We start from the raw sequence: 26,391 nt of genomic DNA on the forward strand, positions 1-26,391 counted from the left end.
TAGGAGGAAAAAAAACAACCAAAACATCTGTAGTATATACAAACAGTCGTGGAATTTTTCCAGCATATGGGGATACACAACTGGGAAAGCGTTGCTCCCTATGCTTGGCCCAGGTATGCTACTGAAAAGCCTCATTAGCATTGCATCAAAGAAGACCAGCCAGGCAGTTCCAGCTGACCCATCACTCCCCTTCTAGGCAGATCACAGATTTACCTTCCCACCCTACCCTCTTTTCTCCTGTTTCTCTTTGCACCCAGGCATACAGTTGAAGGAAGTACGTGCTGTGCTGCACTGCAGTTCTGGGGTTTTAGATTTGGTGATCCTTGATGTGTCCCTGAATTGGAGTTGCATCTGCCCACCAGAGGCAACTTATTTTTACAGAATGGTACAACTACCTGGGTAACTGTGTGACTGCCAGTTAAAGCCATTCATTTATCTTAATCCTGTTTATCCTCTTCCTAGTTGGAAAATTGTGCATCAGAGTCATGTTTCTTCCAGCATTGTTAAGGGTATCACAACCTTCAGTGACTAATTACCACAGATTGAAGCCAGTAACACAGGTGACTCCAGCAGTAATTTTTGGAAATGATGGTTTTGAGAGAAACCTGTGATGGATCCTGGTTTCTTCTCCTGTGGCAGGTCGTGTCATTAAACCTATGTAATCAAGGTGGAGAGACATGCTACGTTCCGCAATAGTTTATACATTTTATTTGTATGCAAATAGTTGGAGTCATTTAGGAGCACACCTAGAATGACGAAAGAGGCAGCACCTTTTGAGCCAGAATTTAAACAATTATGTGTCCAAGATGCTAGATTGATGACATTTTCATGGAGATGGCTTAGCCCTCTTAACACAAACCAGCCGTTAAAGCACTGGGAGAGTCAGCTGACACTGGCCAGACCTTCCAGCACCCAGTCTCGTGATGTATATGTTGGTCAAACGTGATCATGGCGCAAGAGGGAAGTCAATCCCAAACTGCCCTATTACACATCACCCGCATTTTAAAGTGAAGGTGCAAGTAATAATCCACCTGTTCCATCCTGGTCCTGGACTGCATCCCCAGTGGCTGTTCTATGTGCTGACAAACAGCAGAGCTCTTCAGGGGAAATAGCTTGTAGGCCCATTGCTGTACACAGCCAACAGTGTGTCTGATAATTTAATTATTGTCAACTGCCCCTCCCCATCTGTCGCTTTGGTAGTGAATTGTCAACGAAGACACAAGATTAAACCGAGCAATCTACTGGAAGGTTTTGGTCTTTTGCAAACTGCACAGCATTATGTATACTGTAGAACAGCATTTCCTGCATACTTCCAAAATCCTTCCCAAAGTAACCTCCTCTTTTCAGAGAGTCTATCACTGAGGGGTTGCAGCAAGCCAGGAGAACAGAAATGTTTAAGTCCTTGTAGTCTTTCAGGATTTCCTTTAGAGTATTAACTCCAGTGGTGTCCAAAAATGAGATGGAAGAGCAATCAACAACAAGGGCTTGGAAATCAATTTGCCTAGGAACTAGTTGTAGCGTGGTTTCTCTGATGCCCAGTCCGTTAGCAGTTGTGTGATCTCCCTTTTTCAGATGCTGCTTTTCCTTCTTCTCGTATTTCTTCCTTCTAGCAGCTTCTAGGTTGGGATCCAAGTTAGTCAATCTGTACAGAGACTTTAGGAAGTAGTTTCTATTTGCGTAGTAAAGTGGGGCCTCAAAACGGAATATTTTGACCTTTGGAACAGAAGAGAGATTTTCATATTCTAAGTCATCCTCATAAAAGCTGGTGTCTTGGATCTGAGCAAGCAGCGCTGTCCGTGGCCGCTGTGTCCGAACGACTACGCATAAGATGGAGAAAACAATGCCAACCAACAGCCCTATTTCTGTGCTGATCAAGGCAGAGGCAGACACAGTAATGACCCAAACAAGTGTGTCCACCTTATTTACATGATAGCGTGCTGGCACATCTTGGAACTTCCTCAGGGCTCCTCTGAGGCTGACAATAATGATGCAAGCCAGGACACACTTCTGCAAGGAGTAGAAGAGTGGTGCCAAGAAGAGCAGCACCAGCAAAACCACCATTGCACTAATTACTCCAGAGACTTGAGTCTGGCAGCCTGTAGATGTTTTGACGAGTGTTTTTGCCAGAGCTGCACTGGTTGCAAAAGAGTGGAAGAAAGAAGGAATGATGTTGCAGAACCCCACAGCAAACATTTCCTGATTGGCTCGGATGGTGTAAGCGTATTTCTTTGCACACATTTCAGAAAGAGATACAGTGAAGACAAAGCTGACTATGGCAAGAGGCAAAGCATCTACAGCGACTCGGAGCATTAAGTTGAAATGTGGTACCTTGGGGGGAATAAATCCTGTTGGAATAGCTCCAGAAACACTGGATGCATACACTTCATTTAAATTCCCATAGTGTGACACCAGTGTTGCCACAACAATAACTACCAGCTCTGTTGGAAGAGGAAATTTCAGCTTATGTTTATACCGCTCTCCCAGTTCCTTAGCAGTGACCAGCACCACGATACAAATGGCACTTGTGATGACATCACAAAGGTTAGCCTGAGAAATGTTCCGGAAAATGTTAATCCAGGTAATGACAAGCATCCCATGCCCTTGGCTTCGTGGGATTTTTATTCCAATCAGATACTTCACTTGAGCTGTTAAAATGGTTAAGGAAGCACCAGTTGCAAAGCCATCTAGTACAGACTCAGATAGGTACATAGCTACGAAACCCAGGCGAAAGATTCCCATTAGAACCTGAGGAGACACAGAAAAAGAAAAAAAAAAAGATGAGCCTTAAATGGTGCTGCAAATAATTAAGTACAGATGGGAGAGAACTAGCTGGAGGCAGATAGCATTTGGCTATTTGAATCTTAAAACAAGAATTATCCTTTGATGTTTCCAGTCTGCTTTTAAAACCTGTGATTTCTTTTACTGTGGCGGGATACTACAAACCCAAGAGGTGAATGAGGAGTTTGAGACAGAGTCAATCAAACATTGGTCTGAAGTGACTCCACTAAAGTGACTTGTCTGAATTTTATTTCCCATTCAAAAGACCAGTAGATCCAAAAGCGCTTCTGTGATACCAAAGCCAATTTTCTTTTTTTCTGTCTTAAAGTGAATAAAGTTAAAATTTATAGCCATGGCTTTGTAAACAGAACTCGAATGACAACAGCTAAGATCCCTACTTTAGTGGCACTGTTATAGTAAACAGCTTTTAATTTTAGCCCTGTGAACAGAAGGGAAAGTGGAGCACAGACAGCCTTTGTGGCATGCCTAAGGTCAGAAGTGGCAGAAGAACTCACACTTTCCCAGATCCCAGGATACTGTCCTTAACTAGTTGCTTCTCCTTCCTTTGATGGCTTTGGAAAATAGAGCATCACAAGGGAATTTTGTTGTTCATAAATGTGACCTGAAATTTCTTGTTAAACAAGAAGATCACTAGGTCTTTCTTAATTCATATCTGTATATACAATTAGTAGGTTCATTATGCTTCCTTCTGTGTTCTCCTGATATCCTTGTGATGGGCAGCACGTTGGTAGGTTTCAAAGAGTCCAGCATAGCCATTGTCTGAAAAGTAGGTTAGTCAATTGATTTCCTCTCTTATCCTTTCTCCTTCTGAATTATGTTGGGACAGCAGTTTGGTAGAACGTAGTACCCCCTAGCAAAACACTGAGCAGTACATTCTGAACCAGTTTAGAAGTACGTGAGTGGGTCTGCACATTTATTAAAGTATCTAGGGGAACAGAATTATTTCTTCATTGATGAAGTACACAGCTACTTGGGAATTTCCCTCATGACAAGATCTGTATTGGATTCATGGTCCCAGGAAAGCAGCAAGGCCGAGAGGCAGTAGAGTATCAAAACAACGTTAACAGTGTTGCAGAAGACCCTTGTTTTATCTGTGCTTGCTAGTAGCCAAGAAAACTGCCTACCTCATACTTTCTCTCAGTTGCCTACAGTTAGGCTTCCTGGAGAAAACAGTCTTAAGATCCTTATTTCTGTGAACTGATGCTGTATCTCTCATTGAAAGAGAGTCAAACCAAAGCTTGGGTCATGCAAAGAAGCTTTAGAAACTTCATACCTTGCCTCTGGATGTCAACAACCACTTACCTGATATACTCCAGCCACAAATGTCAAGGCTGTAGCAATGCCAATAGCATAACATTCTTTCCCACATTCAGTATTCATCCCTGCAACTGTAAGGTTGAAGGCAGTTGTGTTGGACTGACTGTCATTCTGCAGAGAGCCATCACCCAAGGCTGGCACGGCATCATCATTCAAGTCAAACCCAGCCAAGAGAAGTTCTCGGTCCACAACTTGTCCTACCATTAAGCTTATCAAGCTGAAAATGCCAACTGAGACATGACGGGATGTGCCCATTAAGAAATAGATGATGTTGGCAAAAAATGATGTGTAAAGACTATAAATGGGCTTCAGACCTGCCAGCAGTGAGTATGCAATTGCTTGGGGCACTAAAATTATCCCAATCACTAACCCAGACATAATGTCCCCCCAGATGTACTCTTTACACTGGTACTTGGGAAGCCATCGTAAAACCGGAAGGAAGTCCATAGCAAAGTTCTTCAGCTTTTTTGGAGTGCAGGAGCACGTTTTCTTCAGTTTAGCTAGTATGACTTGTTTCCTACTAATCTTGACACGAGTCTTTCTTTCCATGAGAAAGCAGGAAGAGGTGCTCTTTTCCATCCTGGTAGCCTCAAGTGGTCTTTCCATTGTCCCAGTGTTTATTTCATGTATGTGTTCCTGCAACGTGAAGAAAACAGCTGTTAGTTTGTGATTCATGAAGGTTTTTTTTTTTTAGCACAGGTGCTTAATGCTAAAAGTTGTCATCTGAGTGGACTTTTAAGGAGGCATCATCCCAACAAGAACACCACCACAGGGCTCCAGTGGTACATAACACTAAGAAATAAACCTGCAGATTGAGCCCTTTCTTGCAGACATTTAAGAGTACATTCAATTGAATCCAGTTTGTTTTACTAAGGAAAAATAGAGTTAAATTAGTCATTTCTCTGTACAACAAATATTTCCATCAGCTCTTCCAAATGCTCCATCATAGATGTCTCTGTGATCAGATGCAGTATTTGATGTGAAATAAAAATACACTAATGAGTTAGGCTCTGGTCTTTCTAATAGCACATCTTGTAGTCATTGATGTGAAACTCACATGTGGTATAGTGATCTGTCACTGCAGGTGTCCTCAATGCACAGGAAGAAAATTTTGCTAGTAGAACCTGTAAAGCAGAGTTTTCTGGAGAGCAAACAATTTAGTCTTATGCAAAAATTTGCACACAAGCTATTGATGGAGTCTTAGAAGCTGCAACATATCATGAACCTGCTGAATTGTAAATTGTTTTGATGTGCGCTTCTACTATCATAGAATCATAGAATCATAGAATCATAGAATCATAGAATGGTTTGGGTTGGAAGGGACCTCAAAGATCATCTAGTTCCAACCTCCCTGCCATGGGCAGGGACAGCTTCCACTAGATCATTCAACCTGGCCTTGAACACTTTCAGGGATAGTGCATCCACAACTTCTCTGGGCAACCTGTTCCAGTGCCTCACCACTCTCAATGTAAAAAATTTCGTCCTTATATCTAATCTAAATCTCCCCTCTTCCAGTTTAAAGCCATTGCCCCTTGTCCTTTCACTACATGCCCTTGTAAAAAGCCCCTCTCCAGCTTTCTTGTAGGCCTCCTTCAGGTACTGGAAGAGGGTACATTAATTAATAAACATCTCCTCACAAATACCTTTGGCAACACATGAACCATGCACCATGATGGAAGCTGTTACCATCTCAGAAGAATGCTACATGTTAGTATTTTCAGGTTTAAATCCATAGCTATCGTAGCTTTGTTCTCCAGGAAATAAGATTTAACAAATAATTCTGTGGGCAGCAGAACAAACACAGTGGTGTTTCCTATAGTTCTCCTGCTTGTCAGTTTTCTGATACAGGAAGACTGGGAAAATTTGTACTCTCCACATGCAAGTGCTTTTGGTGTCTCTTGCCTCTATGAACACAACTATTTTCACCAAACTCAATCACTGCATTTTTGCTCAATTGTCAAATTAAATTTAATTTAGTTTAGTGCATTCATAAATCATTTGGGAGTAGATAGGGATGTGACTGAGAGGCAACACAGTATCACATGCAAGAGCTCTACCTTTAACAGTTTAAAAACAAAAATAAGATTAGGAAGGTGGGAAATGTCAGATTATGCCAAGTGGCAAATCCTGTCTTCTGGTTTGCAGTGGAAGAAAGAAAGAAGAGACTTCCAAGAGTGGATGCCTGTATATAAGTACTGGGAGATAAGGAATGACTCATTTTGACCTAGAAGAAGAGAATATATGCTATTACAACTGTATGTAGAATATCTAGGAAGGAGGAACTTCTCAAGCCCAGCTTCTTGCAGTGTCGTAAACAGCCAGGATCTCTGCAATAAAGCTTTTTGGTGCCAGGTGTGACATTGCAATATAACGTCAAAGCTTGGCACCATTTGCAAATAAAAGCTGTTTCCTCTTTCAGTATCTAAAGACAGAAGCCGTACCCATCAGTTTCCTAAAACTTGAAGTACACTCACTGGCACAGTACTCCATTGGTCTATTTTAATGCCTCTAACAGTTAATAGTAAGTTTAGACTCTAGAGACAGAAGTCATCATTCTCTGTGTAAATTTCATACTTTTATTTTGTTTTGTTAAGAGTATTTTGATGTGTTAATGTTTGGTAACTCCCAGTTAAAGTGTAAAATTCCAAACTGAGAAAAAACAAAGGGCTTATGAGTCCAACTGGAAGCATAATTGATAAAAAAAAGAATAGATTACCAACAGCCTGTAAGCTTTCAATCTGTAGCTCTCCAAATAGACAGATGGCTTATAATGGCTATAATAATGGCTTATTATAATGTCTTCTGTCTCTCCTGCTTAGAATTTTTTTTTCAAGATTTTAACAAACCAGCAAATTGGAAACAATAAGAAGATACGTTATCTGTAACTAGTGCAAAAGTCTAAAACAAGATCCCTGGTATTATTTTAAATGAGACAGCGTGATTTCTAAGGCCATGCAAAGTTTAACCACAACTTGAAACAGGATGTTTAAGTGTTACAAGTATGTAATTTATAATTTGGTAAAAGGCAGAAAAGAGATTCTTATTAGAGATGTGTGGACTGATTGTCCAAGCTGAAAATTACCTGGGTAGTAGTCTAAATATATTTTAAAAAATCAGTAGATTTCTATTCCTCCCTTAAATAGTTTTCAGCTCCCACTGTGTAAGTTTCTTTATGTTTGTAAGGTTCATTTCCATCATAAGAGAAAACTAGTAACAATTTAATGTAATTATTTAGAAAGTATGATGACTATTTTTTATCAGTAATGCCAAATTTACTTTAGACTCTAATGTACTGTGTGGTTATGCTAGGCAAGATCTGCTTGATGGGAAAGAGGCTGGACCTAGTCTTTGTTAGAATGCAAAGGTGAGAGAAAAGATAAAAGATGTTAGAATACCAAGAGAAATACTTAAGAGCATATAATTAAAATTTACCAAATACAGAATGCTAGCAACTGTAATAAAGACGCTCATTTTTAAGATGCAAAAAGCCAACACTTCCTGTCTTACCTAAATTAGTTTGAAGAATGAGAGGCTTGTGTGTGAGGACAGCAAGTCCTGTTCGAGTGCTACCCACTTCTTATAGCCAAGTGAATTCAGACAGCCAAGAATTAAATACGGTGCCCTTGTTCTACATACTAAAAAGCCAGTGGGCAGTTCAATATCCAATGAGTGGTTTTGATGATAGGCCACATAAAAAATACCGCCTTGGCTTCTGTATGCTAGGCTCATATATTTAATTGTATAGTTGCTGTCTGCCTCTCTCTAAACAACTCACACGATTTACTCGCAAGTAAATTTGTATTTACAAAAAAAACTCATTAAAATTCACACATATGCATTGTTTGTGCAGCTTCCTAAGGGATGATAATGGTTTTTAATACATAAGATTATTGGAATATAATTTCTCTGGTAATCTGCTAAGAGATCTTGTGAATGAATGATAATTTAGTAATATATATCAGCTGTACTGCCATACTGGATGATCAGAACAGTAGCTTTTTGTAAAAGCCAACAACAACAAAAAGCTAGTATGATAAAGTATGTATCTTTTCAGCATTTTGATGCATTTTAGACAAAGGTAAAAAAAAAGCTTACTAGTGGAATAAACACATTCAAGATAAAACACAGCCAAATGCTGACAGGAGATAATTTTCTTCAATTCCTTCTTCTCCTGAAAACGAGTTTTCTTCCTGTAAATAACCATTTATTCTGCTAGATACATTTTCATAATCCTCGTCAAATGAATATGCTAGCTATAAAACACTCAGCTCTATAATGAGGTGTTATTGGTTTCCGGAGACTGTTAATGTTTAGAGTTTAATTATTGCTTTTAGAATGTAGTAAAACCACATCAAATAATGGAAGGGATGTTGTTACCAGAAAAAAGTTACCAGAAAAACATTTTTCAGCTCTGTAACCGAAGAACTCTTAGGTTATGATGCCTGTAGCTCAGTAATAACTTAGTTGCTTCACCTGAAGAAAATGAGATTCCACCATGGCTGTGTGCTATCCCCTGTACGTTTGTGCAGCCTGACAGAGAGCTGGGAGCTGCCAGTGCTCTCGCCATGTCCAAAGACAGGATGATGGAGAGCAACTCTGTCTACTCCTGTGTATGTGAGTAGGCTCTGGTCTTCTGATTCGGGCACTGAGATACAACACTGTCCTTCCACAGTGGTAATCTCAAGCAATATTCAGGAGCCTTAGGGGTGTCAGTAAGTAGATTGCTCCACTGGTTTGCCAAACTGACCAATTTGCATCTCAACCCATACTAAACGGTTTATAAGAAATGGGACAACCCCTGTTTCAGGCTCTGCCTCACTCCCCAGAGCTTCACGGAACATAATGTTTCATTTTATTCAAGTGAAGGCTTCTCATCATTTGCTGAAAGAGCTGTTCTTAGCAGGGATGCACAGGTGAAGCAGCATCTAGCATAGAACATGCTGATCCACTGCATTTGACTTTTGTATTGGAACATTCTCAACTGTTTAAGACAAGTAAAAGTTACTTGTGTACACATTCATATACATGTGTCATCCATATCATTCCAATGAAAAGTAGTCTTGGTTATTTTTAATTGCATTTTGATGTTTGGAATCTTCACAGTTAAGTTTTTTCAAATTGCCCTTGACCATGCGAGCAAAAAGCTTTTTTTTTCCCTGCTTGAGCAGAACCACTGTCTGAACCACTCATTCTTTTAGGTTAAATGCAGTGACTCAATTTATCCTGTGAAGAAGAGAAACAAAGCGAAAGAACCAAACAAACTGCCAACTTTCTGACTGGCCTTAGTCCCACCTTTCTTCCTGTCTTTTCACCATGTCACTGACCTAACAAAATCTCTCTGCGGGGGAGAAACATTCATCACGTGTTCAGTGGGATTTCTCTTTGCAGTTTCCTTGGCAAGCAGTTTCTTCTGCTACTCATATAATCATTCTGGCTGGATGAGTTGTTCTTTGTGAAACAGCACAAAACAAAAAATCTCTATTCTTATGTATCCTTTTGTCTCTGCATCCTGATTGTCCACCAGAAAGTCTGATGCTATATCTCTAGAAAGCTCAAGAGGGAGTAGGCAGGGTTAGCCTGCCTCTACGCTAAGGAGACCTCTTAAATGAGACCGAAGTCAAACAGTGTATCACAGCTCTGTACTAGAATCGCTCACTCTTGCTGATTGCAAGTGTAAATTAGGATAGAGCCCTTTATGTAGTTTGAGCCAAGTGATGCTTGCAGTTTTCTCTATGTTCAAACTATGAAAATTCAGCTAAAAACATGTGGGTAAAGCAGATTTTTTATTTTTTGTCTGAAGTTTCATTGTATTTTTATTGCATAAATCACAGAAAAGCATGAGAGACATCAGTTTAGCTAAGCATTTGATTTAAAACACTTGTAGGTGTTGAGTTAAACTGTTTATTTTACTTGTATTTCATATCAGCAACCTTTTCTGCCTGTAAGAAACCTCTCTTGGTCTCTAATGGCTATTGACTACATTACTGTTCTGTTTTTCAGCATTAATACAGTTTTGAAAAAAATCTCTAGTTAGCTTCATTTACAATGCATAAATTCAATGTCCATGTTGAACAACAATATGTTATGCTTGCAAATGAGACTTTTTTCAGAGGAAAGTACAACAAAGCTCTCCTCGGTACACTCTTACTCTTTACGGTAGCATAAAAATCCGAGCCAGCAATTGGTTTTTCGGACAGATTTGAACAGATGTGGTGAGGACATTTAGTCTGTGGGATCTGACTAACCTGAAATAAAATCCCCTGAAATGCATATCATAGAATAGAATACTGCTTCAGCACATACTGCTTTGATTTATTAATCTGCTTTCATTGTGCAGAATTACTTAGAAATGTTGACATAACCTACAAGTTTTAGAAAGGATCAAGTGACAAAACAGAGCAAGTGAAATGAATGTTTCTCTTTGTCTTGCATAAGCTATTGTATTTTCAGCTTTAAAGCACCAGGACCTAGATGTACTTGGAAGCAGACTCCAGGAAGGTGCCAGCAGCCAAAACCATTTATTTAAACACTGATCTAGCAAGCTTTCAGGCTATAGGCAAAGAACATTGCAGTGCTTTTTGGGAAATCATATGAAACTTGTTGAGGTAAGTTAGTTTTTACTATATCTGGGCAAAATATTGTGGCTTCAGAGCATTTTTCTGTTGAGTTTCAACATTATGCTAATCCAAAAGTGAAAGAGGAGAAAATATTACAGTTTGTTGGTCTCTACGAGTCAGGAAAGCCAGAACATTAGTCCTAAGTCCTCCACAAATTAATACTGCTATACTAAGGAGTTATTTTGAGAGTCAAGCAATCTTTTAGATTTCTGTATTTCTAATTAAAATCTCCAATTCACAACTTCTACTTCCAGCTATAAAGTGATGTAGTATTTCCAAGGCAAGTTAGTCTCTTTTTCCAATATTTGCATTGACCAACAGCTGTGATTCAATTCATATTTTCCCAAGGATTCTCAGCCCAGTGTCACAGTGAGTAAGATGACAGCCACTGACAGGTAACAATCCCAGAGATGATGAGCAGGCTGCAATAGATCTCACGCAGTCAGCCAGCAGCTGTTGTTAAGGCTTGCCCATCAGATCATCCTTGGGAATGATCAGACCTTGGAAATAAATGATCAAGTAGTTTCACTGGTTCTCCAGGGACTGGTTTTGTTCAGGGATTCCAGAACATTCTGGTCAAAATATTGGCATGCACTCGAAGGCAAGACAGCATTATTCTTCTGGACAGTCCTAGGACATGACCATTAAAAAGACATTTTCTGTGGGGCCAAAGAACATTCCTAAAAATCAGACTTCTTGCTTTTGGAAAGGTAGCTGGTCCAAAGTGAAAGTCTGTTTTTTTAAAAACATCTTCCAACACAGCTTTCCAAGACCTTAGTTGTCAATCATAGCACTAAACACTAAGCCCTGTGGTTTTGCTGAACTTTGTTTAGTCACAGTAAGCTGTTATAGAGAAAAATAAATTGATAACCCATTCTTATGATTTTTCCTGTTGCGTTCCCTGGTATCTTGGATGTACTACACGCAATAAGGACAGTATTTTGGAAACCTTTTTCATATTTAATCACTAAGTAAATGCTCAGTTTTAATGATAATTTAATACTTTGAGAACCAGATGAGCTTCATATAGGCTACTTTTCATAAGTACAAATAAAAACTAGCCAAATGACTGGTCTTGAACTCTTAGATTAGAGTTTGCAGGAAGGATTACTTCCGTACTAATTGCAGCTCACTACACGTTTTACAAACCTTTGCCCAGTATTTACCTTGTAAGCAGTATTTATGAAGAATAATGACAAAACTTAAAAAGCAATACTGATGTGCAAAAAACCTGAAAAGAGGCAGTTTTGCACCTCTGAAAAGAGGCAAAGAACAAATAAAACCTGAGTTCAGGGGTGTAGGAGGGGAGGCAAATCTCTTACCTGGATAGCTTTTTGACAGGAATGTTCAGCGCTGTTTTTGCACGTTGGAATGAATGAAAGTCTTCAGTCAGGCATTGCACTATTTGCATAAAGGATAATTATTAGCTAAATATTCCTCAAGGGAAGAATGGGTAGTTACGGAATCTTGATCTTGCTGCGTGGTAGTGTGTGGACGCTTGCACTGCTCTGAAAACTTGAATGTATATGCAGTACTCGCTGAGGATTTGAGTTTAAATAATGCTTAAGATTATTAATTAACTAATGCTGATCCAAAAATTATGCTGAGTACAGGCTAGCACATTTCTGACCTTTGAAGCTGCTTCTCATCTGAGATTTGATCTGGTTTTTGCATCTTCATGTAGCATTAGCTTTCGATTTTACATATTCAAGATGTAAGAATAGAACTGCAGTCTTGCCTGAGATTTGTGTATTTTGCAGGCTGGAATAAGTACTGTTCTGCTCAGCACGTGGGGTGGGACTGCTGGAGGTCAGAGTTCCATTCCTACACGTCAGCACGTTCAGATCACAAGATCTCTGTTGCTTCTGTGTAAACTGAAAACTGTAAAATGTAGGCAGATCAGCAGGACAAAAACTGACTTTCTGTTCGTTCTTTGTGAGGTATTTAAATAACCAAGTCCCCTCTCTGTTACCTTAGCTCTTTGGATAGGTGCAGACCTATCCAAGTGAAAAATAATTATCCATCCCCTCCTCTTGACAAAGGTGATAGGTAATGTTTAATGGTTTCTGAGCAGTGTAGATTAACAGATTGGGCACAAGGCCATGTCTCACAGGAACTGCACGCAGTTGGTGTACAAGCTAAGAGATGAGGAGGTGTGTATGTTTCTCAGCCAAGGAAGAACACAAACATGCATGCAATAAGAATCTGAGATGGGAGGTGCAAGGCCTGAAAAAGGCTGTGTTGCTAGATAGACAAAGATGGTTCCTCCTTCTCTGCCAGCAGGAGTGCTTGCAGGGGGGTGCAGTGCACAAGCATGTCTATAGAGGGCCAGGTTCCTATACCGTCTTTTGTCCCAGCTCAAAAAGTTGTTTGCTGCTCTTTAAAAATAAAAAGAAAACATGAAAATTATGAAAATGAAAAGTCAAAACACCACCGTGAGGGTAGAACAGAAAGGGAGGTCTATCTCACCTCTGTGGTGCTACACGAGTCATGGAATCTTAAAACTACTGGCTGTTATCAAGAACTCAAACTTGGTGATAGTGGTTATGACTTTCTAATCCCAAAAGCTAAAGAAGGTCATCTAAGTCTTAGTAAAATCTTCTTTCTTGCCGCTTTCTTGTAGAAAGTCTTGTCAAACATTCCTGTCCCTTTGCCATTCCCAAGGCAGTTCTTAGAATAAAAAGGAAGCAGCAGTGCACTCATTCTGCATAATTAATTTTGCGCACTGGTGACAGTAAGATAGTGTGTCTCTTTGGTCTTGGGCACCACAGAATAGAAAATGGCTTTATTACTTCTGTTAATTTCTTTTCAGGTCTGTGGTATTTCTTTCTTGAAGATAAAGTGACTTAAACTCAGTCTCTCAAATTTGTCCTTTCGTCCATTTTACTACCTAATTTTTAGAACCAAGAGTTGTCTTCTCTGAAGACCTCTTAAAACGTGCATGCCATCTGCTTCAGGACCAAAGTAGGCTTGCCTACTCTGTTCCCCTTTACATCATGTTTCCAATATTTGGAAACTTGGTAACTTGTAGTATTTACAGTCCTGGAATTTGCAGAGTAATTGAGATTTGCCTCACTTAGCATGTTTGGTTGAAAGAGACTTCTGTGCATTTCTCCACAACGGCACTTTTTCCAATATCAGGCTCCTAAGACTACTACAGGATGTTCAGGTTATCACTTAACCCCTACCATATAGAGTCAGTTGTAACTTTGCTTTGCCTCAAGCTAGCCTAAAAATAACACTTCCTGAAATTTTAAAAGAAAGACATTTCAAATTATAATTTTGAAATATGTGAACACTATTTAGGCACAGCACCATTCAAGTGAGGCTAAATATTTCTGGACAGGACAATTCCACCTGGGGAAAAAGTGACAAAAGGAAGCAGTCTGTTATTCTGTCTCTAGGAGTTGTGAAAATAATCTAGTTTTGAAGAAACTACATGGTATGATGAACAAGCTTTACTTAACATGCAGAAGTACTGACAGCAGAAGGTTCATCAGTGTTTTAATTATGGACGTGCTAGTTCACACTCCATAGCATGAAGCCATTCATCAAGGCTTCAGTCCAACAATAATTTCTGAGTGGGCAGCTCCTGGCATCCTGGTTGAGTTCCACTGACACTAACAAAGCAAGACTAAGTTCTAAAAGGACTGCCATTCCATGTCCAATGTTCAGTTGCATATGTAAGAAACAGTGGTAAGTCGCTAAAATAACCAAAAGACATGCTACAATGAAGCACCTATATTTAAGAGTAGAAACTACTTTAAAAAAAGAGATGACCATTGACCAGTAATTGAGAGTCTACGTATAGTTTTCTTTTATGCGATTTACTGTTTATCCTTGTGAACAGATGCCTAATATTAACAGGATTAAAAACTGCAAAAGGTCAAAAGTGAAATCTACATGATGGTATTTGTGACATAAATGCTGTAAAAAGATAAAATGTATTTGGCTTTGTTGACACATTTACTTGAGGATTTCAGAAGATTTCAAAACCATTCATAGCATTACTACATACGATTCATATTTGGTACCCTAATTACATACTTAAAAAAATAATGCTAAAGTAGTCATACAGGTGAAAGTTAAAAGTGTGTGTTTACTGGGCTACAATCAACGACATAAAATCTTCGAAAGTATGTAGTGCAAATGTAATAGCCTTATTCTTCCTTTTGTGCAAGTGTTTGAAGTTCTTAAATTCAGTGAATTATGAAAAAAAATTAAGCCTAATGTCTGCATTATTTAAAATGCCCTCAAGCCTCAATTAGTCTACAATTTAGCTGTATACCATAGTGACCAGGTGATGTGCCTAAAAAGCACACATTTAGTTGTTATTTAATAGGAAAGATGGGAAAGATGGGAGCACTAAAAATAGGTATCCACTCTCCTAAAAGCCTCTGTGTGCTACATCTAACATTCCTTCTTTAGCTGTGGCAAGTGTCCAGTGCAGCTGGAAATGATGTGTATGTGGGAGGGAAGAGACATGTTATTGATTGACTTTTTTTTTTAAAAAAAAAAGTCTTCTGTAGTCCCTTCTGCAGAAGAAACTGAGATCTGCAAAATTCAGTGCAAATGTATATATTGAAAACTGAGTAAGACCACCCTTTACTATGCGTCTCTCCTTCTGTTTCCCACTACAAACATAGAACCGATTGATTAGCACTTACCAAAGGCACAAAGTAGCTGCAGTAGTTCCACAACAGATTTCTTATCAGAACACGGTAGCACTGTTCCTCAGGTGCATAGCTTTCTACAAGGGTAGATTAGAAATTCTGTCATGATATAGTATGATTCTGTCCAATGATATTACTCCAGTGGTGTTTACAGTGAGATAATATAAATAAGCAGTAGCGCTGGAAAAAATCTTTGTCCTGTAGAGTGTAATCACAGGTAGAAGATAAGCTTAAAATCATCACATTACAGAGGCTGGTAATCTCTGCCTTCTTACTCATCCCTGCTATTATGTTTTAATAGAGCCAGTTGCACTCTACGTGAAGATCAAACAGAATTGCAGTCCTGACTGAGCTTTAAAAGTTTCAGGGGTTTTGTATACTTCAGCTAGACAAAAAAAAAATACTGTAATGTGTTAAATGGGGTTAGGATAGGCACTGTGTTGAACTGTCTTTACACGCAGTACTGTCCGTGGTTGTTAATGGAGTTGTGTTCTTTGAAAAGAGATTTCTATTAAAATACATCATGGAGGGCACTTTGCTAATAAATCGTATGTCCAGGAAGACTTGACATACCTTCAGCTGCCATTGAGTGTAAAATGCCTGAGCTTTTCTGCCTCGTAAACAAAACTGCCTGTTGTTTCATCCCTGAACAGCCAGAACTGTGGAACCAAAGCCTGTTATTGATTAGTTTAGGATGAATGTTACTACTGATGTTTGTTAGTCTTAGAAGCAAATTTACTGTAGCAAGGATAGTCTCTCAGGAATGCTGAAGCTTCTTCACCCATTCCTTGCATTCATATGTAATCTTAACTGGATATTCAAAAACCATTTCTGTGTGCAAAGAAAACAGAGGATTTCTTACTGCATTGTGAGGTGAATTTTCATTTTTTCATGAGTACAGAATATAATGAGCTTTTATACTGAAAAAGGAAGTATTTTTCATATTAGTAGAAGTCATCTGGGATGAGGGAAGAAAGAAGAAAAAAGAGTTACACATAAATGTGAAGACTATGGAGTGGAAGAGCTATCACTGCCATATGTAGTAATACATCACTAGCCTAAATTGTAATGCCAAAACAATAGAATTCAATGCCAGAACAGGATTATCAGCCTTCAGTTTGAAGAGATGAGGAGCTTTGCGTTTCACTGAAAACCGTCTATCAGTGCAATTGGTTAGTTTTATGTCCTTAATTGTAAGAAATTTTGCTATGTTTTACATTCAAAAGCAGACACTGGGATGCCGTTTAAAGAGTTGCTCTTTCCAAATTGGTTTATAGTGCTCATTTGTCAGTTAAGTGTTCAGAAACTATTCATCACAAAAATTCTGCAAGATTAAGAGCAAGACAGAGGATGACATATTCATTATGCCTTTCACCCTCATAATTTATTAAACATCAGTAAATTAGGAAATGAACTCGATATCCTTTAGTGAAGACCTCTTCTATTTTTTGTTTTGCAAATAGATGGTATATTCAGGTTAGACATGCAGTTGCCTGTGTGCAGGCAAGGACTGATACAGAAAGACACACCTGGAAGTACATCTGCCGTGCAAATAGATCCAGAAGCAGCTGGACTTCATCAGACACCATGTGCTATCTTTAGACTAACGTACTTTAGACATTAGAAAAGTATATCAGCTGAGAAGTATGCCTGCAAATCTTCACACCTTTAGTATTTAGCTCTTTGTTTTTCTTTTCTTAGTCTGTTTGTTCATTGTCCCATTACATACTCCTCAATACAGATCTCACCAAGTGGAAGTGAGTTTTGAGAACTGTAAGAAGGAAAAAGTTAAACACCTGATAAAATCAGCACATTGCATTAATGCAAAATTTCAAGTTTAGTGAAAGCATGTGAGTGGAACCTATGAGCAACCTGAGTGCTTGCAAGATGTATTGATGAATTTGGTTCTGGCTGCTCCCTGGTGGCAGCAGGGAGTTCAATCATTCCAACTCGTTGTTGTGATATTACACAACAGTAAATAAGCTATACCCTGTGCTATAATAGTCTCTCTATCCCTTCTTTCCAAAACTTTTGCTGACATTGTTTGCAGTTCCATCGTCAAGGGCAGCATAAAACCACAATGAACGTTTTACTTGTAGCCATGTGTTATGCAGGAGGAAATCACTTCCATACACGAAAATCAGAAAGAAACGTGTCCTCTAGCATCCCAGCATACAGATGGTGCAGATAGTGACTGAGCCTACCTTTCAGTCACTGACTTGGCCTTTAAATTTGTATTGAAGAATCAGTCAAAAAGCATCTCCTGCTACTGGATTCGCCTTATCATTATTTGATTCCTTTTCTTCGTAAATGAATGTAGACACAACAGATATCAACACGGGATCACAGCAAGATCTCACAACAGTCTATATTATACATGCCTAAATTATCTGATTGGATGTGTTTGCATGTCTGTAAAGGCCAGATACTAAAATACCTTATGCCTTTGTCTAAATTGCTATGCTTTCGTTGCCTATTTCTCCTTTTATATCTTGAATTTCTTCTAAAAGGTGGGAAGTGGGGGGGAAAGAGACACAACAGTCTAACAATATTATCCTAGCAAGCTAACTCACCTTGGCACAGGAAGCTGTTGATGCTTTGTCTGCCTCTCTCTCTCTTCCCCCCACACACAGCACGCTCATTGCTGAAGGAAGGACTGAGACTGTGCTCACAAAAGCAGGCTGAGTAAGAAATGGAAAATCATAGGCCGTGATTAGCATCAGCTTGAAAGCATTCATTGTTTGCTTGCACTTCTGTGCGTGTGAGTCTTAGCCAGATCAGAACAAGGATTTTGTGAATTGCTTCACAAGGTAAAAGTCAAATAACGCTGATTTCAAAGAGGAAAGAAGCTAGTTAAGATGCTGTATAAATCAAAGTCAATGCTATTTTTATGTATCTAAAAAAAATAAAACGATGCAGCTGAATGCACAGCCTCCTTGCTGCTTGTAGAAGAGGCAGCAATTTCCAATAAATAACGGATATTGTATTTTGCAGTTTTGAAGCCAGTTTGTTCCTAAACCAGAAAGATTCCTGCCCGTCCGTCTTTTTGCGCATGTATCGTGCTGGTTGGTTGTGTGGATGGATTAGCTGTGACAAGCTGTGACGTCAGGAAGGGCTGGATGCTGCCTGGCTGCGTGGTTTTGTAATGCATCCTCCCATTACTGCTGGGCTGACTCATTCACGCTGAGTGAATTGTGAGCGAGTGAATTATGTGCAGTGTGGGCCCAGCGTGGACTGAAGTCTTCAGCATTGTGCCTCTGTAGAGAAGCTGTGCTGTAACTGTAAAGCAAGCAGATTTTCAGTCCCCGCTTACACAAATGAAATAGCTGAGGAGCAAATGCAGAGAAGGATTAATGCTAATAAATAAACCTGGAAGTGATGAAATATGCCACTTCTTTAATGTGGGTGCGGTAGTCTTTGGCCTTGCAACTTTGAAAAAGCCTCTGAATTAAGCTTTTGATCTGCAAAGCATGTGTGAAAAGCGAAGGCTGCTTTTTGCCTGGGGACTGATGAGAAGGAATAATCAGCTTTCATGAACCTGCAAATGTTCAAGTGATTCTGGGGGTTTTTGGGATACAAGGATTTCATGGAAGGGAGTGGGGCAACAACATGGTAGAAGCAGCTCTGATGTGAATAAGTACTGTATTTCAGTTCAGCTTCCACTGAATTCAGAAGAGGAAATGTTATTTATTAATAACTCAGGAGCCTGTTGATTTCATAGTTATTCATTAATGATCTTTTGCTCAAACCTAGACTATCAATCTAGTAGGGTTTTTTTTGGTTGACATTGAGGAAACCTGGAGCAAAACTGCTGAGAAGGCAGCCTCTGGAAAGGTGAATGCTAGTGAAGGCAATTCTGCCCTTCATATACTCTGAGGGATCATTTCCGTAGTGCTCACAGTCCCTTAGGACCTGCTTTTAAGGTCCAGAGGTTTTTAAAGTACTCAGCAGAACAAGAAGCTTATGTAGACAATTGGTGGATTTGGAGCAAACAAGGTCTTTGTAACAGCCTGAACTTTAAACTGGCTTTGTTTCATTCCTTGTGTCTGCAAAAGTAATTGAAAAACAAGGAGGCAAGATCCTTTTGCGTTGTAAGAGGGATTTGGAGGGCAACAAGTTACCCAATTGGAAAAGATGAACTTGCTGACATTTCCTACCCAGAGCTTTTGACCTTCATCTTGAAGATGCTGTGCTCACAGTTTACGTGCTTCACTGTCACTTCAACAGCCTGTTCTCTTGGCTAAAGAAATAAGTCAATTCTGAAGACAGCTCCTTCTGGAGGACCTGGTAGCAGCAAGAGTTTGAACTGGCAGTGTTTATCAGTGTTTGTTCCTACATCTTTCCAGTGAACATCTTTGCTTTGGACAGTGAGCTCCTCTCGCGGTTAGATGGGCACTTGTGTCTGTTCTGGAGTTTTATGATCCCTGAAATGGCACCACAGGCTCTAGAAAAGCAGTGAGCAATTCCTTAGGACACTGTCAGAAGCTGCTAGAAACTTCACCAGCTCCAAGTGAGACCCGCCTCTGGCCAAGGCTGAGTCAATCAGTGATGGTGGTACTTTCTCTGGGCTAACATACTTAAGAAGGGAATTAAAAAAAAAAACAGGGAGAACCTGCAGCAGAGAGAGGGGGGAGGCATGGGCCTCACCCTGTCCTCTGGCATGCAGGCAGCTGTCTGCACTAGGTCTTGCAGGGCCGCGTGTGGTGGTGGGGAGAGAGGAGTGGGATGTGAGAGGAACAACTAGGCAGATACTAAGGTCAGTGAAGATGAAACGGGAGGTGTGTCGGAGCTGAGGTTCCCCTGCAGCCCGTGGTGAGACAGCAGGTGGTCCCCCTGCAGCCCATGAGGGAAACAATGGAGCAGAGATCCACCTGCAGCCCATGAAGGACCCCACGCTGGAGCAAGTGGCTGTGCCCGAAGAAAGCTGTGACTCCGTGGAGAGCCTGTGCTGGAGCAGTCTGTTCCTGAAGGACTGCACCCTGTGGGAGGGACCCATACTGGAGAAGTTCATGAAGAGCTGCAGCCTGTGGGAAGGACCCATGTCAGAGAAGTTCGTGGAGAGCTGTCTCCCATGGGAGGGACCACATGCTGGAGCAGAAGAAGAGTGTGAGGAGTCCTCACCCTGAGGAGGAAGGAGAGGCAGAAACATGTGACAAGCTGACTGCAACCCCCATTCCTCATTCCCTTGTGCCACTGAGGGAAGGAGGTAGAGAAAATTTGGAGCAAAACTGAGCCTGGGAAGAAGGGAGGAGTGGGGAAAAGGTGTTTTTAAGATTTGGGTTTGTTTCTCATTATCCTTCTCTGATTTGATTGGTAACAAATTAAACTGATTTTTTCCCCAAATCAAATCTGTTTTGCCTGTGACCATAATTGGTGAGTGATCCCTCCCTGTCCCTGTCTCGACCCTTGAGCCTTTTGTTGTATTTTCTCCTCCCCATCCCAGTGGGGAGGAGGAGCGAGCGAGCGGCTGCATGGTGCTTAGTTAGTGGGCTGAACGACGACACTGTGTTACCATTGTTCCACATCCTGGCACCATGGCCAAGGGAGTGTATGTTTGCAGGAACCGACTTATGAGGCTGGACAAAGATGGTCTGCACACGGCTACGTATTATCTATCAAATGAATAGTGGTATGTAATATGATCATTATCTCAGCAGACACCATAGCAGGGTATTATCCTAGACTGCACTTTCACTTCTTTCTAAGACTGTAACATGGAAAACCTCCCATGGAGCAGGGTCTTTTTTAGGTGGCTGTCTCATGAAGTGCACCTGTCAAGTCTGAGGTCAACCAATACACTGCTGAAAAATTTTATTTATTGTAAGGTGTCATTTGCACCTCTCCTCTGCCAACACCTTGTGCTAGTTTTCTGTCCCTAGTTCTTGGCTGCGTTTGCCACTAGGCAAGCAATCTTTCCCAGCACAAGCTCCCAGTGAAGATGTAAGCAGGCTCTGCTGCCTTGGGAGTGGTGTTAGACAGCCACTATGGCCAATCAACCAGAAGAGAGGCTGTTCTCACACATTGGTGAAAGTGAACCAGATTATTTTAGCTTCTGACGCGCACGGTAACTGTGTCCACCAGAAACGCAAAGGGAAGCCACACTAGCTGAGTGAGAATGTCAGGATGAGAAAGACACTAATCCAGTATATAGTTATTTCCTAATCATATCAATCCTAGATCAGACAAAGCTCTCTTCAACAGAATAGCTCTGTTGATGGTTACCCTACATGTTACCTTTGAGTTCCTAAATGGGATGTGACCTACTGGCAAGGGTCAGCCACAAGGCTTCCTACCCCAGGAAGTTTTGTTTAGTACATTACAATAAAGTTTGATAAAGTTAGCTTGACGTGTTATCAGAGATTCAATACTTGACTGAAGATTAGCTGGAATGGAAACACTCCCTGCCTGTGTTTTTCTTGCTCTATTCTCTGTAGATAAGATATTTGGTCCAATGTCTGTGTGTGCGCTTGCTTTCCAAGGCATGCGACTATATCCCTGGATGGGATCAACCCAGGACAGAAGAGAAGCAGCAGATGCTGGGCACAGGAGGGAAGCTGTAGCTGTAGGCTAAGGAGCAGTATCCACAGCTGTGCTAACTGGAGCAGACCTGGCTGTGATGCAGGGTGTTGACAGCCAAAGCTCGCTTACCCCTGCCCTCCCAAGAGATGAAGTTCATAAATGGGAGTAGTCTGAGAGTGTCATGAATAAGAAGCGCAACATGATTGTCTTACAACACTGCGGCAAGATATCCAGTAGCTGCCTGTGCACCTGAAAGAATTTCCCTCCATAGTGGAAGAACCTTACTCCAGTAAAGGAAGGCAGTGGAAAGCTGTTAACATGGGCCTTTAACATTTGGCTCAGCAAAGGATGGCCCAAAAAGCAAGCCTTTTCCAAGGAAGAGCAATTTGTGACACTCAGTGGACTCCCCTCTATACATCACTGCACTTCATGTTAACAGCACAGTTGTTGCCCTCAAGAGGCAGCACATACAAATGGGTCTGGAACTGAGATGATGACGAAGACTAGAAAGACACCTCACCAGCAGGCAGCAGTCTCTGCAATATAGCAGCCTCAGGCCTTGGGCTTATAAGGGCATTGGTGCCAGGATGCCAGTAGATGTGGTTTAGTGTAGATGCTTGTTATGACTGAAGATGAGGGCCTTATCTGGCAAGTCTCCCAGAAGAAGCCCCGTTGAGGAACTTTTGAAAACCAGGCACAGACAGGACAGTGATCGACACTCCACATCAGAAATACCCAACAGCAAACGATGAACAATCCCAGTCTGGCAAGCACTCAAATGAAGTGACACAGACATAGCCTTCTGCCTGTTCATAAATGACGACAATGGTGTTTAGAAACCATGACTTAAGGGCAAAGATATCAGAAGAGAAGCAGGCAAAAAAAAAGTATAAAACTGTAGAAGTGTGTGAGCTTGCTACCGAGGACCCAGTCATAGGTATGCGATGCTGCACCAGCAGGTCCTAGGTAAGATGTGCAAAACTGTTTTGAACAACTTCGTCAATGTCAGATGAATTTATCCTGGGTCAGGGATTTATCTTGTCACGTGCCTGTACCAGTTTTGATCTGGTCTTCAGTGACCTAAAATTGTACTTATAGCACTCCTGGTAACAGCCTGACAGTTGAGCCTATCTTCCCCATGCAGAATGTTTGTAAATAATACCAGCTTGTGAGGTTCCTGCTGTGCTTCATGCGTGGCAGTCAGCATGGCTTCCAGACACCACATGGTGTGCAATTGTGGAACCCAAATTCTAGTGATCCTGTATAGGTTGTAAAAAAACCCATCATTTTTAGATCAGAAGAGTAGTGTGGCTAAGGATAAGATCAAGATCTGAGAAAGTGCCAATCCTATCAGTCAAGTAATCATTTTATTAATAGGAACATACTGCCTAATCCATCTGCAAGCAAGAAAAGATTCTCATAAAGTGACTGATCAGCCAAAGGTTGTTAGAAGTGCCTCTACATCAACGCACATAACACAGGATCTCATGTGCCGTCACTTCAGTCATGGCTAGCAATGACATTCTGTTTTAAATGTTTTACTTAATTGATAAAGAAGGAAAAATGTACATGTGTTGCGATCTTAAGTGTACTTACATCAAATAGAAGGCCTTATATTGCCCAATTGTTTTCACATAGTACTGTGTATACATTAGACTGGAGTTGGGAAGACACTAGTTCCTTTGCTATTATCTAAATGTCATTATTAAATTTTTACAAGACAGTAGAGTTAATCATTCTCATGCTCACTGACTGTAAGTGTGCATGTAAGCAAATATTTCAATAGAACACAGGGTACAACTGGAAATAGTTAATGTCTCTGAGGGAGCAGAGCTACCTTTTGCAACAAAATATTTGTCTTTGAACTTTGGAATAGAACTGTCAGACTTTTTTTTTAACCTCTAAGCCAAAAAAAAACCCTAGTTCCAAATTACCATTCTTTAGTTCAACAGTAACATTTAAAATGCTCATGTGGATGCTAAAGTAAATAAATATCTTTCTGCTATTTGCTTCTTTCCCAGCTGCACTATTTGACTCTGGTAGGAGCTGCAAGCCCATCAGTAGCTGCAGACATGACAATTTCTGTCATGGTGATAGGAAATACTTTAGAAAAGCCAGCTTCAGGTCTGTGGTCAAAGAGTGTGACCATTCTGGGGCTAAGGCTGTGGACTTGGTTATATCACAGGTGGAGCTGGTACACTGGATTTGGCTTACATTTTTTTTGCCTGTCCTGTTTTCATCTTCTAGATCATAGTCAGAGGCGCTGATGGCACTTTGTCCTCTTCAGGTTGCACAGTTCCTTTCTTTATTAGCTAGGCAATTCTGTCAGCCCTTCTTACTTCTCTGAGAGCTTCAGGATTGCTGTTATAGGTTCTTCACTGAAACCTTCCCTTGGCAAGAAAGCACAGAGGAAGAACCTCAATCTAAGATCTATAAGGTCTTTTCCAACCTAGAAATCTATGAAATCTATGAAATCTATGAAATGCATGGAAAGGCACAGAAAGAAACAAGCCGTGAATCAGTACAGGGCCTAGCATTGATTTTAAGAGATCTGCTAACTACCCCATTCTCACTTTTTATCCTGTGTGCCCAACATGCCTTGCTAGCACTGATCAGTTACAGGAACTGTAACTGATTGTCTCTCCCCTTTCTGGCATACCTAGGACATTGCATCTGCAGTTCACTTGTACAGCTTTCTACCCAAGCAGAGGCAAGGTGCCTAGGAAAGAGTAGGCAAGACAGCAGAGGCAGAGCTCAGGCTGCACTGTACCAGAAAAATTAGGTGTAGTGCTCTGGCAAAGCTGTTGAATCAGCTTTGAGAGGTTCTGGCAAGACCCTGATCAGTATTCCTGTATGACCAGGTCTGGACTTACCTCAAGGGTGCTTACAAAACCTTTTGCTCAGGGCATACTGAGGTCAGAATTTAGGCACCAGGCCAAGGCTGTGGCTTGAGCCAGATGGCAGTAAGTCACACTACCAGAACGTTGTCAACAGAAGTTCATTTTTAATTCCTGTTTGGAACTTCATACTGGCAAAACTTCTCCTGCCCTGTCAGATTTCAGTTAAATCAGGCCACAAGTTCAGAAGTTATGGGAAATCATACACTGACCCACATACTACATTTTATTTGTTTTCACTGGTTACCAGGCAAGAAAAGCCTTTCAGGAATGTAAAGCATATCTTCAAATATATCATAGATAAGTTGCAAATGACAGTTTTCATCCCCTGAGTAGAACTCCAGTGTTCTCACCCGGGTGCATGCCCAAATTTTACTACCCATGCTTCTGCAAGATTCGCTGACACAAAGGGATGCATCATGGGGCTATTCCTAAGTCTTTGAACACATGTATTCAAACCTGGGTAAGAGGACTGCAGACTGAGATCCTGGGAGTACAGGAAGAATAGTAAGCAAATGTTAACAATGAAGTAAAAATTGCAGATATTGTGTGCATAAATTGAGCATTCTTTGAAAGATACAAAGTTATTTCTCAGCTGTACCTATATCTGTTAGAAGCATTACTAAGAAAGCTATATTATATATTGAAAGTTAAGAGAATATTAAGGAAGATGCAAGACAAGGTGGAAACCTTGTAGCTGGCCTAGTAGTATGTCATCAAATGGAAACTGAAAAAACAGGTGAGCCAAAAAACAGTCTAGGTGAATTTCACTTCAGCAAAGAGTTAGAAATCTTAATAACCTGTTAAAAAGTCAAAATCCAGCAAGCAAGTTCATTATAAAGCTTCTGTTACTGCTGCTGGAATAGCAAAAGGGCATGGATTGGACAAGAAATGTGACTCACTTATGGTAAACACCTGTTATAGAAAGGAAGTTTGTGTACAGTTCCAAGAACCCTAGTTACATGTAAATTTTGAGAGCCAAAAGAAGGCAGCCATCTGACCCATTCTCTGCAACCAAGTGCCTCCTTTGATATAACAGTTATATTTGTACTTTTTATTACTTGTATTCTTCAGAGTGATGAACGGGAAACTTCACTACAATTTTACTTCCTTGGATAACCTTATGGATCAACTGTGGGAAAATAAGCTAATTCCAGGTAAAGGCAGCTCCCTACCTCCACAACTTGCTACATCTGTTTGTCCATATTGTGCAATCATCAGAAAATTCTTAGAGAGCTTTGCCAAAATGATTTTGGTAAAAATTTGTTCTTTTCCTACTTGCCATTACCTCATGTCCATGTAAATGTAAACAGTGTGAGCAAAGCACTATTAGGGCAATTAAGACTCAACACAAACGGTTTTACATTGCTTTCAATAACTGTTTGAGAAGTATTAATTGGGAAATGAGATCTTTTCAAGAGGAGAAACCTTTTTACCCATTAACGTGTACCTAAAAGGGACAAAGAAGCAGGTACTCAAGGTATAGCTTCCCTCGAATTTCTGCAAACATACACTGTTTAAAGTTCCCTCTGAGCCCTGAATTTTCGATGGTAAGTATTGATTACTATA

At 40.4% G+C, this 26,391-nt stretch overlaps 2 protein-coding genes across 2 annotated transcripts in view; one reads left to right on the forward strand and one right to left on the reverse strand.

The window, feature by feature from the left end:
* Window positions 1-26,391, forward strand: part of IDUA (alpha-L-iduronidase) — a 51,338-nt gene that overhangs the window by 10,067 nt on the left and 14,880 nt on the right. The window contains exon 3 of the mRNA XM_009980231.2: window positions 25,897-25,979. Coding sequence (XP_009978533.2) covers window positions 25,897-25,979 — 83 coding nt within the window. The remainder of the gene's footprint in view (window positions 1-25,896; window positions 25,980-26,391) is intronic.
* Window positions 1,225-18,144, reverse strand: SLC26A1 (solute carrier family 26 member 1). Its single transcript, XM_009980230.2, has 3 exons — window positions 17,980-18,144; window positions 4,102-4,752; window positions 1,225-2,745 (listed from the first exon to the last, which is right to left on the reverse strand). Exons 1-3 carry the CDS (start codon window positions 18,142-18,144, stop codon window positions 1,225-1,227), a joined length of 2,337 nt encoding a protein of 778 aa, XP_009978532.2.

This window comes from Tauraco erythrolophus, chromosome Z (assembly GCF_009769465.1).
Source record: "Tauraco erythrolophus isolate bTauEry1 chromosome Z, bTauEry1.pri, whole genome shotgun sequence".
In the NCBI taxonomy this organism is placed as follows: domain Eukaryota; kingdom Metazoa; phylum Chordata; class Aves; order Musophagiformes; family Musophagidae; genus Tauraco; species Tauraco erythrolophus.

Bases quoted from the DNA above. Each gene is read 5' to 3' on its own strand.
- SLC26A1 (XM_009980230.2), bottom strand. From the start codon at position 18,144: ATGAATGCTTTCAAGCTGATGCTAATCACGGCCTATGATTTTCCATTT. The intron at 4,753-17,979 runs GTGAGTTAGCTT...TTCACGTTGCAG, and splicing joins CAACAGCTTCCTGTGCCAAG to GAACACATACATGAAATAAA. The intron at 2,746-4,101 runs GTAAGTGGTTGT...GTGTCTCCTCAG, and splicing joins TTGTGGCTGGAGTATATCAG to GTTCTAATGGGAATCTTTCG.